Source organism: Phragmites australis, chromosome 6 (assembly GCF_958298935.1).
Source record: "Phragmites australis chromosome 6, lpPhrAust1.1, whole genome shotgun sequence".
Lineage (NCBI taxonomy): Eukaryota > Viridiplantae > Streptophyta > Magnoliopsida > Poales > Poaceae > Phragmites > Phragmites australis.
The window spans coordinates 41,863,097-41,884,590 of record NC_084926.1 but is presented as its reverse complement, the minus strand read 5'-3'; the positions used below and the strand labels follow the sequence as shown (position 1 = coordinate 41,884,590).

The window sequence follows — 21,494 nt, the reverse complement described above, 5'->3', positions numbered from 1 at the left end:
GGAATTAGAATTTGACTGTACTTTCAATTCTGTTGTTTGGTTGCAACCTGAATTTGCCTGATGAAATCCCTATGTAATTCAATTCCTGAACCTGTTTGGATATGCCTTTTTTGGAATTGTCTTGTAAACTATTTTACATACATACATACATATTATCCGTCTTTGTGAATTGAAGTACACGATAAATTGATAGAACTGTTCATACACAATTTTCTGGTTGTAACTAGACTTTGCTGCACCGAAGTAAAAATTAGAAAAGCTGATTACTGAAATGCAAATAAAATAGTGAAAAGAGTTGGATTATAATTGCACTTCTGACAAATTTGCAAGCTTCGCTCGGATTTCCCCTTGGCCTTGCTCTTCTGCTGCTCCTCTTCTTGGCCTCTCCCACTTCTGACAAATCTCACTGGCCTGTTACGCCTCAATCTATCCTACAATTTGCTGTCCGGCAGCCTACCGATGGAATTGGTGTCGTACAGGAGCATCATCGTCCTTGACGTCAGCTTCAACCAACTCAGCGGAGACCTGCAAGATCTGCCATCGTCAACACCTGTCCGGCTTCTGCAGGTACTGAACAAAGCGGCTCTATCCCTAATATAACATTCCGTAACAATCAGTAGCTGCATCAAAGCTTATGCCGATTGGATCAGTTTTGGAGCAGTGGCGGATGGATCATTATGGCAAGGTATGGCAGGCGTCATACCTCGATTTTGGCTCAACGCATAAGCCCACCTCCTCGTATGGATATGACCTTCTGCAATCCAATACTGATTCAGTGAGGATTCGGCAAGGCAAGGTAAGGCAAGGCCATAATGCAAGCATCGTGTATCGATTTAGCAAGGCTGCCAAGGCGAGTATCGATTCCATGACAATTTGTCTTCTTGACTACCTTTGATCTTGTAAACAGTGTGCAAATGGCGGCGCTCGGCGTGATTGGCCTAGACGTCGGCATTCGGGATAGTCCCACTCTGGCGCTCACCGTGATCCCGCAGACAGCACTGCAGCTAGCCCGCAATCCCGCACTGGCATGGCAGCACACAACCGCCACGTTCGATGCCGGCTGCCCGCGAGCCCGCCGTACCTCAAATTTAATCCTCCTTCTGCCACTGTTTTGGAGCAAATATGCCCTGCTCTCACTCCATAATACATTTCTAATTATCAGATACAATTAGTATACTCACAGGCATTCCTAACCAAAGCACCACCACATATGATGTAGGACAATAAATACATACGGCAAAATTGCTGAAGTTTCGGTGAACAGAAGTGCACCATATGAGACAACCTATTACCACAATTAGTGAAAAAGATCATGCATGTCCTACAAGTTTACAGGCAGCTCATCTAAGAAGCAGTGCACATATGAGATTCATACTAACAGTTAACTCAGAACTAGGCTGGACTCATTACTAATAGAACTAACACTGACACTGTAATATGCAGGCAAATTAAGCTATTCCTACAAAACAATGGATATCAACTGATATACAACAAAATGAACCTGTAGCAGAGTCAAAACCTTCTCCACCTCAATGTCGTAGCAACCGCCCAATAACAGAAACAACAACTTGAACACATTCTGTGAGCTGTGGCCAAGTTGCTGACTAGTCATTACTGCCTAATCCTTTGCCTAAGTAGGGCATCAAGCACATAATAAACTACTCCAAACCAAAGAAATACCAGGCTCAAAAGTATGCGATGTTCCTTTCATTCTCTAACCGCGCTGAAGGAACAGAAGAAGATGATTTGTAAGTGGGGTTCATTCGATAAGATGACGAGTCATGTGCACTACATCAAAGCACAGTGTGGGGCTAGCGCACTGCAGCAAGCTCGCGAACCAGTGGTACAGCTACCAGCCGGGGCAGCCGATGGACCCGACGCTGAACTCCAAGTCGCGGCGGCCCTAGAGGATCAGCAACCAAAACGATGGAGCATGGGCGGAAATGAATTACCTGTGACGGCGGCAGCGGCGGTGTTGGACCACGGGAGGTCGCAACGGTGTCGGATCCGCTGCGATTTTCTGTGGCTGTCAAGGGCGGGAGTTCGCAGGAGGCGGCGTTCGAGCATGGGCGGCGGCGGTGGCGGCGATGGGGGTGGGGGTGGAGCAAAGGATGAGGCGGCGGCGGTGGAGCATGGGCGGCGGCGGCGGATCTGCAGCGAGTCGGTGTGGAGTGCAAGCGCATGAGTCGCGGCTGGGTCGGGCCGCGGAATCGGAGAGGGGTCCTGTCCAATTGTATGGGAATTCCGTGGAATTGGACCGAAAATTCATTTTCACACAGTAAAACCAACCAACCGCGGAAATGAATTGGGTCTAATTCCAATTCCAGAATTCTGGGCCCAATTCAGAGATCCAAACGCTACCTTATTGATTTTTTTTGCACCTCCTCTGATAAAGAAGAAATAGAAATCACTTGTCTAAAAAAATATAGAAATCACAGTTACATGATCACTTTAGTCCTCTAAACACATAATCATTTTTTAGTGTAGCCTCTGCCTCAGAAAACCCGGAAGTAATACTGTTCGTGCGATAATGACATCCTTTTTCCACTGTTCTTTTTTTAGACGCGCAGTGTTGTTGATTAAGGGATGGATCGATCAGTCTACTGTCACAGGCACTTTTCACAATCACTTTCGTCTAATACAAGCTGCTCCTTAGCTGTGTCACAGCAGCAAGAGAGAGACAGAGAGATAAAATACTTCCAAACCTGGTCTTGCATATACTCCTTGTCAAGGTTGGTTGGCCTGAAAAATAAAATGCCATGTAGTCCAAACACATCACTAGACATTGTGCAGGTAACTGTCATGGTCTCCATGAACTCCTGCTCAAGCAATGACAAATGTTGCAAGATTTAAGCAACCATGTTTTTACTCCGTTACATTAATTAAATGTTGCATACTTATCATATATATAGCAATGTGCAGACGACAAATGACGACGAACAGATGTGACGATGATTTCAGAGAACTTGCCGGCCGGGGTGAACAAGTGACGTGTGAAACATAACAGCGATGATACGTGAAGGCTAACCATAGTGTCACTGTCACGATCTAGATACTTGCCGGCGGCGCACCAGAGAGATCGGTGATCGACGACGTCGTCTCCGAAGAGGAAAGAGGAACATGAGAGAAAGGTTTAGGGGTTTAGGAATCTGGTTCATTGTTCATCGATCACATTTCTCACGGTATTAGAGAACTTTTAAAATTATCACCATGATACATCGTCCAAAGAACTTTTAAAATTATCATCATGCCTCGCACATATGTGTATTAGAGATCGATTACTAGCACATCGTATGCAGTAGATAATCACAAGTCTACAAGTGCTTGTACAATTGTAGCACTCCAAAATGGACTACTCCGTGAAGCATATGATTTACTGGCCGGAAGACCCAATAGGGGGCTGAACACAACGCTTCTTAGTTTTCATTCGTTGCGAAACGTGTCCTTAGTTTTTGATGGATCCGTCCACTGATTAGTTTACCATGTGCATAAGTGCATTGCAAGAAAAATTAATCGGCTCCATCAGATGCTTCATGGGAGGCTCAGCTAGCTGGACAGGAGATCATGCGCCGTCCGTTTCCGTCCCAGAACAGTTTAATACTCGGTCAGTGAACGCGCATGAGCACGGACGGACGACGACCCAGTCAGGGTGTATGTACGTGCATGCCGATTTGGAGTATATACTCCATATACGAAACCCGTTTGAAAAAGTCAAGGTGTTTAGTCCATAATTAATGCGCATGATTGAGTACGCGCCGCTGCTCCAACGTGTTAGGTGATGGCGTGACCGATGCGACAGAGCCGGCATCGTCTCTTCCACGAAAGGGCTGGGCGTGGCGCGGTGTCAGGTCATTTCAGCACATACTTAGAAATTTATTTTTTATAATACTATTACAAAATCTTCCAATATTATTATAGTATCTTTTATTTTTTATCTTCAACAGCTACTTATTTACTATTTTAAATTATTTTTCATCTCTTTTCAAACTCACATCATCCTCTGACTACAGGGATGTAGGCTTCTTTTTCCGTCGGTAAATTTGCAACCCTCTGGCGTCCATAACCCTGTAGAAACTGATAGAGTATCCGCTGGAGTGCTTTTTCAGCTTCCGATCGGCATCCAAAGCTCCACACAGTATTTTATGAGTACCGTAGCACTGGGTAACGCTTTCTCTGGAAATGGCCTCGTATGGGAGTATCAGCCATGGCGGACGGTCCGCCAAGTGAGCACAAGCATTTGCTTAGCTTGCCTCGTATAGGCAACCGGGGACCATTACCCGATCTTGTAATCTCGATTTAAAGCAGGTACGTTCATGCGGCTTGCAAGTAGAAGTTTAGACTTTAGAGTATGGTTTAAGAGTACACTAGTACCAGGGGTGGATCCATGAGAAGCTCGGTGAGTGCGCAGACTTTCCCTCATATTTTTATTTGTAGTGGATTTAGGTTTTTTTATGAAGTTATAAATGCTCAGTAACTGATATGTTAACACTTAACTTTTGAGCTAATCTGCCCTTGTACCATCGATCATTCATCATTCGATCGTCCTAACGCAGGCTCTTGATAATAATAATAATAATAAGAAGAAGAAGAATTACCTACTACTTTGTTGCATCGTGTACTACCTCGTGCTCACCAAACTCGCAACATGTGCCGATCAATGTGCGCTGCGACGCCATTTTTTTCTCTTCTCCTTGTGCCTACTTGGCTCATGTGAACGGTGGGGCAATATTGGAACGAGTGGTTTGGAGTTTGAACCCAACTAAACCAACATACGTTCGGGCCCGCATTCTTACGTGCGAGCTACAATTTACATCCACCAACCGCTGCTGCCGTAAGCTCGTAGACCGCAGAGTGACGCACTCGTGGCCGTCGATTCGTGCAAAAACCCCAGTTGTACGGACGAGATGGCTGGTGCAACAGAGCGCGAAGGCCCACCCAACAACCCACCGTGCGTCGCCGGGATTTGGACTTGGGACGCTCAGTTTTGTCAGACCTGTGACGGTTGGGTTGGAATGGACCAGCTTTCCACCAACACCACCCGCCGTTCCTACCACGTGTTGGGAAAATAACACTGACAGATCTGCTATTAGGTATTTGTCCCCCATTTTATCGGCTGTCTCCGAAGAGACATCTGCTATTACATATTTGAGCCGACGACCTAATTTGTATTATGATATATAGTAATTTATTTTTTTCTTATACTATCACATATGATTTTTCTTAATTTTAATCATAAATTTTGTATAATTTTTTATCTGGCATCACATTATGAATTAAATTTAGATCTTAAATGCGTGAGATTGTATTATTTTAGCTCGGCGCAGGGTCCCACATGGCAGAAGCACAGCATGTCAGCACCACATCACCTCTGAAAACAAATTTTATATGATCTGATCCTTAAAAAAACACTCTCTCCTATAATAACATATATTTACTATCTCCTTTTCAACTCAGCAATTAAAGTACATAATAAATATAGATAAAATATTACGAAAATCTTCTTCTATAAAATTTACTTCCACCTCCCGTTACCTGTCATCTCGCTGTGCTCACCGTCGGGCGCTGATGGGAGAGGGAGGGCGATGCAACGGCACACGTTGGATGCCGTTTGCGTCAGCGTGACGCCACCGCACTTCGTCCTACCCACCGGTCTGAACGGAATGGCTCGCGCGGCTTTTGCTTTTGCGTTGGTCCGCGGTAGGTGAAACCGCCGGGCCGGGTCCCGGCGTTGGGAGCGGTCCGGTCCAGGGCAGGGGCAAAAATTCCTTGACTACCCATGAGGTTTTGTTTGACTCGTTGTCATGATGGACTGGTCCGTTAGAATAGCAGGCAGCATCATGTGACCCCGGTGATCTGCATATACAGTAGTACTTGCCGTTGTTCTGCGCTCACTCGCACGCTTACTAATCGAGATTGACTTTACCTACAATCGGTGGCAGACGTAGATGAGATAGGTAGGAAGACTTATTCACTTTTTTTTCTTGTTCTCGTCTTTTTTTTCCTTCTTCTCTCATCTATGACAAAAAAAAAAAGAATTATAAAGGGAAAAGGAGTGGAGGGAGGGGCTCAGGGTCTTCCCTAGCCCCTGGATCTGCCCCTGACTATCATGGCTGATTTAGAAAACTAGGTAACTAGATCAGTGGCTCTAATCCTAGGTCCATAGGACCATATAAACTTCATTGAAAAATATCAAACAAAGAAAGATAAAATAATTAATATTTAACCTATAATAAGTTTATTTTGTTCTAGGTGTGACATATTTCGAATTTTTTAATAATATTATTTAATTATAAATTAGAAAAATAACACCAAAATTCATAAAATTGCATGAATATGTACTTATCGGTATGCGGAGTAAGTATGCCAAATGCCGATATCCTATGTGGCACTAGAACCGAGGACCTGTCGGTACGCGATAAGTCGACAGGTTGTGGGCCCGACAAAAGGGGTTCCACATAGGATTTTTGTGCAACGTAATGGCCTGTTAGCATTATGTGTGCCAACATATGACAGTTCAAGCATGTTGGCACACAGAATGCCGATAGACCTATAATAATTAGACGGCCGCCGATTTCCCTGTTGGCGTTCCGTCTTCCCCACACACACTCACGGGCGCGTGCGGCGGCGAGTCAACACGCAACAGCAGTGAGCTACAGTGCAGTGGAGGGAGAGGGACCGGCGGCACGTGAGTATATTTTTTTCATTTGTATTTAGGTTAGAATATAAATAGTAGTAGGTAGATAATACCATAGGATCGGGCTTATACGTCGACTCATTACTATCGGTTTCTTACGACCCTACAGTGATAAGGCATCACTGCCGGGTCGTAGGTCGCATGGGAGAAACTAGCAGTGATAGGACATCACCGCTGGTTCATAGGTAGCACAGGAAGAACCAGTCATCATGGCTTATGAACTGACAATGATAAGGAGAATCGTTGTCGTCTAATGGCTTGAGCCAACAGTGATGTTTAACTGCCTTATCACTGCTGGCTTAAGCCACTGACCAACGGTGATAGCTGGACATCACTATCGGCTGGTGGGATGAGCCGTCAGTGATGTGTACAGTATAAAACAATGGCCCTCCCCCAAACTCGAGCACAACATCGTCCCCGACGACCTGCATCGCCCTCACAGACACTTCATCGCTTCTGAGCCCTCTCCATCCAATTCTATTGCTCGGTGATCTTCACAGTGCCATGCCCAATCTTTTGCACGCACTAGTTCGATCGTAGCCCATCGTCGGCCCAGTGCTCCACCAGCCGCCACCGCAAGCTCGCTCACCTCACCGATGAACTTCAGGTCGTGAGCCGCCTCTGTCCGAGCTGAATGCACGATGAGCTTCACCGCTCGCTTCCCTTCTACTCTCTCCCTTTGCAGCACGCCACCACCATTGGCCTAGCTTCGCCGCCCATCATGACCGCCACCGATCGTGCTTGCCGCCGTACATGCCGTCGCCGACCCCTCAAACGACTTTGCGATAGTGCGCTGAGCATTTTGGTACCCCTCCCTGGCCAAGCTCCACTGCCGTTCGCCGTCAGCAACTGGTCAAAGTCGAAAAATCCAGAAAAATACCGAAAGGAATATTAGTTGTATTGATAAATCAGCTGAAATAATCTATAATTTGTAGAAAGATATCTAGAGCTCGGAAAAATTTGAAACTAAGTTTGTTAGTTTTTTCTTCATGATCTACATGAGAAAAATACATGCATACATGAAATGCCTACTGAAATACCTCTATTTCATCAAATATGATGTAACTTGTTAATCCATAATTAAATTTTGAAATATCCAAAATTAGTCAATCCAACTTTGATAATCTTATTTTGTCATGCTCTCTTAGGAAAAATATATTTGAAGCGTGAAATTTTTATTTAGCACTAATTCTTTGTTAATCTTGATTAAGACTTTTAAACTTGATTAATTTCTACATAAATTAATAAAAATCATAAAATATGAATTAATTTTTTTAGTCTTCTCTATGTATACCTTACACAATAAAAATACCTTTTGCCATGTTGAATACTTTCCCTATGTGAGATTGTTTGAACCACCTTATATAATTTTGGATTTAAAAATAGCAAGCATGTAATTTGTTTAATTAAGTGGGCAAATGAACTCTAATTCATGTGATTCTTCCTCTATTGTATTCATAACCTCATGCACTACATTTTTACCATATTTTATGTCGTTTGGATTACATCTCATGATATTATTTATTCTCATTTCGATGCACTTTATCACTCTTTAGAGAATAACTTCGTAGAGTGTCATGAGGTTCATCCCGAGGGTGAATGTGCTGTTTATTTTTAATAAGTTATTGCTATATGTATATCATGCATGTAAGGGTCGAATAAAAAAATTATAGGGATAGCACCAACAAAAACTCATCGGACCTGGCTAACAAGGAGGAGCGTTACGTGGTTCTTTAAAGAAAAAGAAGTATTATCAGAGTGGAGAATGTCGTTGACGAGAAAGACTACAATCAATTCGACATGCTATCTCTTTTCAGAGAGGATGTTGACCTAGGTCCTATGAAAGACACCGATAAACCTTCATATGTCGTCGTGATTATAATGAAGGGCGATTCGTTAAGACAAAGTAGCTAAAATGAAAATACTATGTATGAACTTATTGTAGATGCAATCATACATCACTTATGTTATGGAAGTTTCAATTTATAGTTTGCGGTGAAGATGGAAGTTGAGAACCTAGGTATACTGTTTTGTTATTTTCTTATGTTTTAGGGATATCATTATAAAATAGGGATATACTGTTCTCAAACTTTAATATAATCGCACCCACAGATTCGAGATAACAGGAAAACTTCGGTCGGCCTCTTACCAAGAAAACTTGAGCAGCTTCAGACTTAGAAGTTCAAAAGGCAGTCATCATCACCAATCGCAACCACGAACATGAGAACATCCTGACCGATGCAGATGCAGGGAGGACTCAGTAAAAATGTAAAATGACGAGGCAGCCATTGCTAATGGGGTTGGTAAACGACGTTGACATGGCGCCCCCCTCCCAGTCAACTAACCACAGCTCCAGCCGATCCCTCTCACCAACCCCAGAGCTCTCATACCTCACCTCACCTCACCACTCTCCCACTTCCACCTGGGCCCCACCTGTCATCCTCCCGGACCCCCACCCACCAACTCCCTGTCCTCCCCTGCTCCGTATATAACAACCCAACACCTGCCATTCCTCTGCTCTTCAGGAGATCAAGCCAGCGGGCTCGCACAAGCCATCTCCTGCCTATCAATCGCCTAGCACGACCTTAACTACCTCACAAGCTCGTTCGTTCATCCAAGAACTCGATCGCCGGAGAGATGGGTTCCGTGGACGCGGCGCCGGAGGAGTCGGTGGTGTTCCGGTCGAAGCTGCCGGACATCGAGATCAACAACAGCCAGCCGCTGCACACCTACTGCTTCGGCAAGATGGAGGAGGTGGCGGACCGGCCCTGCATCATCGACGGCCAGACCGGCGCGTCCTACACCTACGCGGAGGTGGAGTCCCTGTCGCGGCGCGCCGCGTCGGGGCTGCGCCGGATGGGCGTGGGCAAGGGCGACGTGGTCATGAACCTGCTCCGCAACTGCCCTGAGTTCGCCTTCTCGTTCCTCGGCGCGGCGCGGCTGGGCGCGGCCACCACCACGGCCAACCCGTTCTACACCCCTCACGAGATCCACCGCCAGGCGGAGGCTGCCGGCGCCAAGGTGATCATCACCGAGGCCTGCGCCGTGGAGAAGGTGCGGGAGTTCGCGGCCGAGAGGGGCGTCCCCGTGGTCACCGTGGACGGGCGGTTCGACGGGTGCGTGGAGTTCCGCGAGGTGATCGAGGCCGAGGAGCTGGAAGCCGACGCCGACATCCACCCCGACGACGTCGTCGCCCTGCCCTACTCGTCCGGCACCACCGGCCTCCCCAAGGGCGTCATGCTCACCCACCGCAGCCTCATCACCAGCGTCGCGCAGCAGGTGCCATGCCCACCTCCACACCTCTCAACCCCCCCCCCCCCCTCCCTCTCTGAGTCGTCGCTTGTCGGTGGCAAGCTGAGCGCGCTGCCGTTTACTCGCCGCGCACAGGGTGACACGCGGGCCCTGCGTCCATGAGGGGGCACCGTGGATCCACCTGTCAGCATGGCCGAGGAACATTCGCCCGCGTTGCAGGTCCGACAAGTTTAGGTGTGAAATGAGCAGGCCGGCTCATAGATAAGCGCGTGGATTCATCCGGCGTTCTATGCCCTGCCGCCCTGCACTGCTTAGGTTCCGAATTTTGTTCACTTGTGCTGCGCCAGCTTCACAAGTCGTCAGGATAGAAATGGTCAGCTGGACAGTGGCGCCAAAACATTGTTCTGATGGAGTTCTGTGCTGCTGCTGATTGCTGAATGCTCCAATTTTTCGTCTTCTTTCTGAAGGTGGACGGCGAGAACCCCAACCTGTACTTCAACAAGGATGACGTGCTCCTCTGCCTGCTGCCGCTGTTCCACATCTACTCGCTCAACTCCGTGCTGCTCGCCGGCCTGCGCGCGGGCTCGGCCATCGTGATCATGCGCAAGTTCGACCTCGGCGCGCTCGTCGACTTGGTGCGCAAGTATAGCATCACCATCGCGCCCTTCGTGCCGCCGATCGTGGTGGAGATCGCCAAGAGCCCCCGGGTCACTGCCGACGACCTCGCCTCCATCCGCATGGTCATGTCCGGCGCCGCGCCCATGGGCAAGGACCTCCAGGACGCCTTCATGACCAAGATCCCCAATGCCGTGCTCGGACAGGTCAGTAGCACCCAAACAATCTCGTAATCAACAGAGCTGCTATGCTCGACAAATAAGACTTTCTTTTGGTTTTTTTAGACAAATAAGACAATGGGAAAAAAAGTTTTAGCCTTTTATATCGTACGATGTATACAGCCTTAGTTCGTTACTGCATTACATTATCTCAGCTCATGGTTTAATGTGGAAGGAAATACAAACATAAAAGATCTAAGACTTTGTTTTAGTGTACTGACAAGTGGGACATATGATGTTCATTTCGCCTCCAACAGGGATACGGAATGACTGAGGCAGGGCCCGTGCTGGCAATGTGCCTGGCCTTCGCCAAGGAGCCGTTCAAGGTCAAGTCCGGGTCGTGCGGCACGGTGGTGCGGAACGCGGAGCTGAAGATCGTCGAACCCGACACCGGCGCCGCCCTCGGCCGGAGCCAGCCCGGGGAGATCTGCATCCGCGGGGAGCAAATCATGAAAGGTGCGTCCGGTTGTTGCCCTCCTTGTACCTGAAATTGATCCTTCGAAGATTCACTTCATGCCGTTGGTGTCTAGTCTAGCCGGCACGCCACACCCTGACGCTGACCCGGCACTGAAGGGCATGGCCTCTTGGAACTGTCATGTGGGCCCGTTGGTTTTGCTTTACTACGAGTGTGGCGTACCGGGTTGTAACTTATCCGTTTGGTCTCTACAACTAGGCCACGCGACCACCACCAAAACTTTTTGCAAATCACTTTTAGGGCATGTTTGGTGGAGCTTCAGGTTCAAAAATTTTTAAAGCAAGATCTCCTTAGTTTCAGAAATTCGAATAGCTAGAACCGAGAGCTCACTAAATATATTTGTGTGAGTTATTTTGTTTACATTCTAGACTAAAAAATATACTTAAATCACTTCATATTTATCTACAAACATTGTGGTTGGGGTCTTTGGATGATAGTGTAGCCCCCAAAATTTTGCTGACCAGCTCCATGTGAATTCGCCGTTATAACTTTCAACCCTACGACCAACCCAACCATTGTCGCTCTCCACGAGCCAGTTCCACGGCCATTGTGTTATGGGATATCATCTGTTTCACATGGGTGGAATTTCCCTCGCGAAAGAGGTGAAAAAACCACGGCGTGTTTGGCTGTGTTCATGCTAGTTGGGTAGTTGGACGCTTTCCAAAAGGGACCTGTTTAGTGGCCTGGTCCAAGCATACCCTAAAAGGGACTTGTTTAATGATTGGTCGGGGCGAAGAATTCCCGTCCACTTAACGTTTTGCGCGAGTGGTTGTTGGCGCGCGCGCGTTTCGCTGAGGCTGGCGAGTAGCGACGCACGTTGGCAGCAGCTACCCCATTGGCGAATCATTCGCTCCAGCCTAGTTCCCCGGAGCAGCTCATCAACACCATGGCACGACTGCTCAATCCAAGTTGTTGCAAATTGGATGCCTTTTTCTTTGAGAAAAGCATGTGTCCGCCAGATGATTAGAAGGCCATCAAATTCAAACCTTTTTGTTTTTGTTTTTGTTTTTCTGGGGGGCAAGATAGGTAGGCAAGTCAAACTTTGGTGAAGAGAGATGATCATGGCAGAGCTATGAGCTTTCATGTCGATCACGAGCTGCTGGAGCAGACCCTGCCAAAGTGCGGTGTGTACTGACCACGACATCAGGAATTGGCTTCTGGTCTGCAGCGGCAGCCAATGCAGACCATCCTGTCCTGTCCACTTTGCATGTCATGTTTGCAATTTATCACGGCACATCGCTATTGGCAAATTAACCTGTGCTTTCACAACCACAGCTTGCATGGGCTGATGGCATCGCGAATCACTGGGAGAGGATTGATTAGGGGCAGATGAAGGGTTGCTTTTCCGCTGAACTTTCTAACAGAGGTCGTGCTTGTGCCGTCGTGGTCGACCATGACATGTAGTGGCAGAGTCATGACCATTCTCCTCCTACATCTTTCAGTCCAACCAACCACTAATCAACCAAACCAAACCAAACAAAACACTTCGAAGAAACGATCAAGCGCTGCAAGTTTCTGGCTGAATGTTGGTAGATGTATGGTGATCCATCACCTGACCAATGGAAAGCTCCGGTTGGGTGAGCGCTCAGCTTCTACAGGCTGGAAAAGAAGCCTGTGTGACAGATCAATTCCAACCTTTTTCTTGAAGAGTCCATCTGAACAAATCTGACCAAACGAAACTCTAGCTAGTTGGCGTTCATCGAAGACTCTTGATATCAGAAAGGAAAGCCGGGTAGATCACTACTTTTTTCTTCGTGTAGTTAGCAATCACCTGCACTCAATGCTGGCAACAACAAACCAAGAACACCTAAAACTGAAATGTGCCGTACCATGCAATGAGTATATCTCAAAATGCAGTTTCAGAGTCAACAGTTCATTTGACATGTGCAAACAGTAGTTGAGTTATGGTGGTTGTGTCCTTGTGATGCATCACTGCAACAGGCTGGTCTCCCATATGCATGATTCTCTGATGGAATCTACACAGAATCTTTTCAGCAACTTCTTGTTTTCTCTCTACGTCTGAATTACCTGACAGTTTGTGCCATTACTGAATCACATGTTTTACTATTCAGAACTGCAAGAAAAGTTACTTTGAAATTAACTTGTTCTGTGATGTGGAATTTTCAGGTTACCTGAACGACCCAGAGTCCACAAAGAACACTATTGACAAGGACGGCTGGCTGCACACCGGGGACATCGGAATCGTCGACGATGACGACGAGATCTTCATCGTCGACAGGCTCAAGGAGATCATCAAGTACAAGGGGTTCCAGGTGCCACCTGCAGAGCTTGAAGCCCTCCTCATCACGCACCCAGAGATCAAGGACGCCGCCGTCGTATCGTAAGTCGATGATCAATATGTTCAGATGGAACTAGCAGTTTAAACTGCCAATTTCTTGGATTGAATTCTTAAATATTCATGATCTGTTCTCTCAGAATGAAGGATGATCTTGCTGGTGAAGTCCCGGTTGCCTTCATCATGCGGACAGAAGGTTCTGAAGTCACCGAGGATGAGATCAAGAAATTCGTTGCAAAGGAGGTAATAATAATGTGAAGCTTTGTTGGTGTTGCTATCATATAACTATATAAACACCTAAAAAGTATTGGTTCTGCATTAAAATCTTCGGAACCTTGCTCGATCATCGTGCAGAGGAACAACCAGGGAAAAAATTTCATTTGTACACGAACTACTGCAACTTAATATCAGTACACCGTTGCATCGAGTTTTGCAAATAAAGAACCAGAACTCATGACTAAAATTTCACGCAATCGAACAGGTTGTTTTCTACAAAAAGATTCACAAGGTCTTCTTCACCGACTCCATCCCGAAGAACCCGTCCGGTAAAATCCTAAGGAAGGACTTGAGAGCCAGGCTCGCTGCCGGCGTCCACTGAAGCCGTTTCCTTTTCAGTCAGCCACACTGTTATTAAAAAGCCATGCAATAGGTGGTATCATTCTTCACGAAATGGCAACAGAAGGGGCACGTAATCCTGTACATGTTGCCAAAGAGGTTTTAGTTTGTTTGTTGGTTGGCCCTGTTTGTGTGATGTTCATAAACGATATATATCGATGTATGTATATTGTTTTTGACCAAAAGAACAAGGCTGGTTATGACAATACAATTATGTATACAATGTCTCCATGAGATGTATGCTATAATTTCTTTTTCAGATTTGCTAACTTCCAGTTGCCTGGAAACTTTGGAAAATTCATCTAACTCAATCGCTTAAAACTCCAACTAAATGGCTTAAATTTGCAATACCTTGTGAACTGTGGATGTTAATCTAGTGGTAGGAAAAACAACATTAAGCATTTGACACTTCATTTCTTTTGTAAGGCATGGATAATAGGATTGGCTAGTGTACGATGTAACATAGCTTCAAATCCCTCGCAAAGAAAAACATTGGTTCATATAATACAGAAGTTACAATTAAAATCTTTCAGTGGTAAAAAAATACAGGGCCGCTGCACTAGAGATAAGCCTCTATCAAAGAAAATGAGAGAGGCCCATCTCGTCGCCAGTGTTAGTAACTGGCATTTTTGTTGGATTTTGTTCTGCGTGTCCTTCACGGGTTTATTATTCTCGACCGGCTTCTAGTCCATACTTTTGTGTTTTTTTGGTTGCGGGTGCACTTGTTAACTTGGAGTATATGTTGCTCTAAAAAAACTTGTGAGATGTTTATAGTGATTTTGTAAATTTACAAGATATCTCTAATTTTTAGTAGACGTTGTGTGAGTGCATATTTACGATGATATAAATATATATGTACGTCTATATAGTACTGAATTTTTAGAAAAAATGTGTACAACCTATTAGAGAGCCTGAGCCCGAGCCAGTAACCAAAACCAGCTGGCCGAAAAATCAACACCAGTCCATTCACCAACATGAAAGGCACGAGTGAGCGACGACAAGAGAAAGTGAGTAATCGCAAATAGATCTGATCTTATATAGATGCAGCCCAATATCATTTATTGCTATAAATAAGCTGCGTTCATGTTGAGCCACGCCACCTGTAAATCTGCGTCTGTCCGATCTTAAGCTCTTATTTAGATCGTGTCTGATAGTTCCTGATTCCCATCACGTCACCGCTGGGCAATCAAGAAACCTTCCTTAATGGCACTGTTCTCTTTGAATACCGTCCGTAAATCACACGCGATACGTAAGTGATGGGCGAGCGGCAAGAAAGAGAGTTTCAGAATCACCGAATCGAAGTCGGATTCTACTATAATCTGTAACTGACACGCTCTCTCGCTTCTGCACCGTCTTCCCAGCTCCCACCGCGTGCTTCTTCACCCTCTGTTCGAGGATGGCACCGCTTGTCCTCCCCCCGTCGATGGTGCGTGCGCCGGCTCTTCACCGCTTCCGTCATCTTGAGACCAGGGGCGGAGAGAAGGGGCGCGCCTAGGGGCTACCTATTAATTAACATATTAACTATATGTTTTAAGACTCATTAACTAATATGGTCATCATAATCTCTATTTTTTTATGAAACTATGCTTTAGAATTATATACTAATCATATGCTTTAAGACCCCATTAATTAATATGATCATCCTAATCTCTAATTTTTGTATGGAACTATCCTTTATTATTAAATTAATAGGGTAGAGATAGGGTTAATTATATTCTCTCTCCTAGTCATTCTAATCTTTAGAAATGTGTGAAACTATTCTTTAGTTGTGATGGTGAATTGGACATGTCATGAAAAATCTAATTCTTTTTTTTTTCAATTTCAGTAAGTTTTAATGGAATTTAGTTGTTGACTTATTTAGCTATAATGAAGATGCTAAAGATGATCAATAGCTTTTATAAGTCAGTTGTTTTAAGTTTTGGTTGTACTGAAAATTCTAATGTAATCATTGATCAAGCTATTGAACCGGTTGATATGCAACGTCCTAATCAAAATACTTATGTACCGCTATAAGATCGTTAATAAACTTTGTTATGTCATACTTCTTATATGATAACTATTATTAACATTGGCGAGTTGGCCCTCGATTCTTGCTCCGCCTGTGACCACGTGCTCGGGTACTGGCGCACGCACCTGGCGGGTGCTCTTCTTCAGGTACGAGGAGATGCAGAGGGATCCCGCGGCACACGTCCAGAGGCTGGCGGAGTTCGTGGGGTGCCCATTCGGCACCGTTGAGGAGGACGCGATTGTAAAGCGGTCTGGATGTGACCAGGGGCGCTGGGCGGCAAGACGGAGCTCGCCATGGGCGCGGTGGCGAACAGCTCGTTCTTCCGCCGCGGCATGGTGGGGGACTGGGTGAACCATCGATGCCATCACCGCTTCCAGGTTGAGGGGTTCCGGCCTCACGGTGTATTTTTGGACCGGCCTGGCCCGACCCAGTCAATCTAGGACGTACGCTGCCTGGAAGTTACGAGGAGACCTGCCCTGGACCCAACGGTGGCCACTCCCATACGTCCTGCACCTCCGCTCCGCTGTCTGGCTGGCTGGCTCTAACCCCACCGGCTCCTCTAGCGATCTGGGCCTCAATTTACAGTGGAAAGTAGTAGTACACACTCCCTCCTCATCTCATAATTAATCATAAATTATGTAAAGAATAGAACGAAAGAAAATGCTTTAGTCCGATGCCTTCCAGCTGTTGCATATGATGTGAGGACTCCCTCTTCTTCCTTCCACTGCAGTTGCATCAATTTAAAATGTACTCCTATTATTTGCTCCATTGATAAGCAACGGAAAATCATCATACGGATGATTGGTGAATAGTTGATCTAACAAATTGAAGAAATAGATGATACTTGAAATAGACGAATCACAAGAGAGCACATAAGAAGTTTTTAGACAGGTTAGAGTCTCCAGATGATAATAATCATATGTTATATTTGTCTTATATTGATCTAAGCTTGTTACAAAGAGGTTGTAGCTAGCCTAGATGGATTTAAACCTAGTTGGCGATTTTCTCTTTGGTTTCTGTTAGTTTCTTTTTACTTGTTTTAGCTTGTCCTCCGCAGGGTTTCTTGGCTTCATATATATAGGGTGGCGTACGTCCTCTGGACTCCTTCATATTCTTATAGATAAATCTTCTCGGTTACGGAACACTTTGTATATCTACGGATGATTTTCATTCTTCCAGGGATCCCCTTCTTAGAGATAAAGATATGCCTCGAGAATTACAGAAAACCCTAGGTACCTAGATATGGTAACTATCCATTATTCATCGTCAAGACCCTATCAGTACGTGAAATGAGGCTTTCAACGAATCAAGTGTATGGCTAACAAAGATAAGGTTTTTGTCCGACCATGTCATCGAGTAGGACTCGGATTCCCAATTAGGGTAAAGCATCTAACTGAGTTTTCTGAATTTCTACTCGGGATTCTGAACGCCTCCAAGTCCCCAAGAGAGTACTCGAGAAGGTGTTCCATCCGGGTAGATTTTGTTTGTAAGCTTAACCCTTGGAAGGAAAAAAGTTTGTTACTCGTGAACTTTGAAAATCGAAACGTCGCATCAGAGATTTAGGGTAGTGATGAGAATCTTTTCCTACTATAGTATCATGATTACGATAGCAGCGCGAGGAGCCAAACTCCTCGGGGTACGGCACCAACTGCCCCGCATGCGTTGGACATTAAATGCGATGTGATGATAAATAGGACATCGTGGCCTCGAGTCGTGTCACGTCGTCTGCCAAACCGCAGTTGCCGGGAGCCCCTGTTCTTCATAAAGGCGAAGGGAGACCCGCTTCAACATCCATTCTTCCGTCATCGACTGCTTTTCGTCACACTCATCATTCTCCTTGTGCCCTTGCTCCAAAACCCCCCCAAAAAACCCTGTTCCCTCAATCTCTCCGCCGCTATGGGCAAGAAGAAGATCGAGAAAGAGAGCTCCTCCACTGACAAGATGGTGAGCGCGATCTCGAAGTGGCAGGAATTCGAGATCATAGAGGAGGCTTTGGAGAAGGCCGAGGGTGAGGAGGTGATTCCTCCCCGGGCTCTGATCCCCAGCACGCAGGCGGTGGGGCAGACGATACTGAGGCCGAACACCCACAGCTCGATGGTCTTTCTTGACTTCTTCCGATGTTGCTTCGGCTTCCCTCCTTCCAGCTTCTTCCTCGAGGTGCTGACTTTCTATGGCTATGAGCTCATCCACCTTAATCCCAACTCCATTATCATACTAAGCATCTTCGTGAATCTGTGCGAGACCTTGCTCGGCTTCTGCCCATCCCTCGACCTCTTCTGATATATCTATGTCATGAAGAGGCTCCAAAATAAGGTCGTTGGTGGCGCCGGATTTTGGCTCTAAGAAGGCAGGTCGACAGAGTACATCAACTTCGCTGCCAAGTCCTCCTAGTCGGGTTGGCACAAGAAGTAGTTCTACTACCAACCTAGCCTGAAGGGGCTTCCTTACCGGGGCTTGTCGCCGCTGTCAAGGCCCGTCTAGACAGAGGAGCCGGTGATGACCACCCTTCACCGGAACCTTATCAAGGAGATTATGTACCTAAAGGAGAGGAACCTAATGGCGTATGATATTTCTAGGGACTTCATCAAGTGTCGCCTTAGTCCTTTGAAGTCGAGGATTACCGGGGCTTAGCAGTTCCCAGATGAATTGGATCCGGTTCGAAATGGTGAGATAGGTACTTTCCAATCCCGAGTAGCCATATTTACGGTATATGTAAGATCTATTTCCTTTATTTATTTCTTCTTCTTGTAGTGTATTCACCAGAGGCTATCAACAAGAGGGTCAGGGTTCTTTTTGAAGTCACCCCTTCTTCCAGCCACAAGAACATCCCGACACCCATCATAGAGATGGACCCCAAAGCTCGAGTAAGAATTCATTTTTTTGAGTAGTCGTACTTGTAGTGACGGCTATTACCGGTTTGGACAGCTTCTCAAATGCGGAGGACCCAATCTGGAGGTCGAGAATGCGGGAGCCCCGGCTGCAGAACCGGACGATATTCTGATCACTGGGAGCAGGGTTCCGTGCGAGAGACCGGCGCCCCTCTTGGTCCCAGTGAAGCCTTAGATGACCATGAAATAGCTCAGGTATGCTGAGAATTACTTTCTATGCTTGATGGAATGCATAGTTTGAATTCGTCTATCCCGCAGGCTAATCGGAATACCACCGATAGTACCTGTCGAGGCTTAATCCCTGACAATGATTTCAGGGTATGCTGAACAGTGGGTGCATAGATGGTGTTTCAGGAACTAGATGTATGTAGATTGTGAACTCAGGGACACATGGAGTTATACAAGTTTGGATGTGTTCTGGAGGATCTCGTTGATTACATATGGTGTTATAGCTGGTTGCCAACTTGATCTCCCCTCCTCACAAACGGGATCCTCATCCCTTTATATAGTAGGGAGGAGGATAACTTACATATGTGTCCAAACAGAAAACCTCTGCTCATCCTAATATCTAACACAAACCATAATTACGGAGGTCAAGGCGTGCCCACTTGCTCTGAAGGCTCTGTATATCCTATCGCCATGCGCCGTCGTGCTAGCCTGCAAAGTCCCACTCTGTAGCATTCAATGCTACGGGACGGGACAATGCCCTTCTGCACCGTCCCCGTCCACTTACCTGGTCAGGCTGTTTATGACGTCCCATCCGTCGTGCGCTGCCGTGCCGGTCTACAAAGGTCTGCAAAGTTGGTGCCGGTCTACAATGCCCCTATGCGCTGTCCATGACTTCGTCCACTGGAGCTAGCATCTGGGGAAAAGAAAATACTTGAGTGGATGTCAATACATGCGCTTTGGACATGTTGTGTCAAATCTGGGCCTGCGACCAGTGGGGCTGGTTGCGGGTTTATGCGTAGGGAGATTGGTTGCGTAGGCATTATACTGGTCATTGGGGCCATATCCTGGTCGCACGATCGACCAATTTTTGGGAAATATACACATCTAGTCGTTATGTCCTCTGCGAGGCCCATTAACTAGGATACCCCTTTACTCAATACACCAACAGTATCCCCCAAGCCTCCCTATGACTGTGGTCTATCCTGGTCGTGCCACTTGGGTCCTGGGCAAACATAGTTTGGCCAGGGAGTGGTCACTGACGCCGTCAGTCCTCTAAGTTCAACTCTAAACTTCGCGTCATGTGGGGAGGTTTAAGTGTCCTGAGAGAGAAAAGAGGGTACGAGAGAGAGACATTGATTGCCGCTGGACCTGAAGGACTCTTGGTTCCTTCTGTGCACCCTCTCGGGTTTCGAGCGGTTTGAATGTCGTGCTGGTTGGGGCGCCATTGTGGTCTTTTAAAAGACAAGTGTTTGATGGCTGTCGATGTAAAGAATAGTGGGGTCCCCTCGCGGGCGGACCCACGTCGGTAAGATATTAGCAGGTGTTGTATGTCACGTTTGTCCGGAACTGTGGCCACCTCGCGCGACCAGTCAGCGACCGCGTGACCAGTCAGCGACCACGCAATCAGGCTCTCCGACCAAGCTCCGCGGCCAGTCACCAGGTCGCAGGAGCAAACCCCACGACCAATCTCATCTGGTCATGGGATAGGTATGTGTCTAAACATTCTAATCACAATAAATGCTTTTTCACTCGAGTATTTTCCTTCCCCAACTCCTCTTTATGGTCGACTAAGGCTTGGTCAGCGCAGAGCTGCTGTGTCCCATCCCGTAGCATTAAATGCTACGGGACAGCCTGACAGGCGTGGCATGAGGTCTTTTGCAGGTGTGCAGGCGGCGCGTGGGGAAGGGACAGGGCAATCCAGGAAATCGGGATGACGCAGGAGATGGAGCGATGAGACAGGCTCTGTAGCACCGTAGAGCAAATAGGATATGTCTGCTCTTAGTAATGATGGGCCTAGGTGGGAAGCTCTAGCTAGGCCTGGGTCTATGTCTTGACTCACGTGTAAATTCTCTCTCCCTCTAATATATAAAAGGAGGAGTACCAGGCTTGTAAAGGGATTGGGCCCGAGGAGAAGAAGGCTGGGTAAGAACAACATTTGTAACCAACTTAGCCCAGAAGAAAAGAATACACAGGATGTAGGGCTATTACCCTAAGGGGGGTCTGAACCTGGATAATTCTGGGTGTTCTTGAGTTGCACATAAAAAAACAAATGCAGTAGGCACTCCGTGAACAAAGATCACGCACCCGTCGTCCGATATACCCCTGGAATCACTATCAGAGATTTACCCCCGACATTTGGCGCACTAGGTAGGGGGCGCATTTTCAAGTTCGGGATCCGAGTTGCTGTAAGGTGTTCTTCGTTGGGTACGACCCAGAAGGAGCCAATATCTCCCAAACTCAGGACATCGGATCAGGATCCGAAGG

General features: G+C 46.6%; 1 protein-coding gene and 1 long non-coding RNA gene across 2 annotated transcripts; one reads left to right on the top strand and one right to left on the bottom strand.

The window, feature by feature from the left end:
- Nucleotides 1-161: 161 nt before the first annotated feature.
- LOC133922564 (uncharacterized) lies at nt 162-2,223 on the bottom strand. Its single transcript, XR_009910502.1, has 2 exons — nt 1,953-2,223; nt 162-525 (listed from the first exon to the last, which is right to left on the bottom strand). It is a non-coding gene; the product is annotated as an uncharacterized LOC133922564 (long non-coding RNA).
- A 6,977-nt stretch (nt 2,224-9,200) lies between these two features.
- On the top strand, nt 9,201-14,424 carry LOC133922563 (4-coumarate--CoA ligase 3). The gene is made up of 6 exons (XM_062367942.1): nt 9,201-9,973; nt 10,414-10,767; nt 11,037-11,235; nt 13,382-13,595; nt 13,691-13,793; nt 14,032-14,424. The coding sequence occupies exons 1-6, from the start codon at nt 9,332-9,334 to the stop codon at nt 14,146-14,148; spliced, it is 1,629 nt and encodes a 542-aa protein (XP_062223926.1). The 5' UTR covers nt 9,201-9,331; the 3' UTR covers nt 14,149-14,424.
- Nucleotides 14,425-21,494: the final 7,070 nt, after the last annotated feature.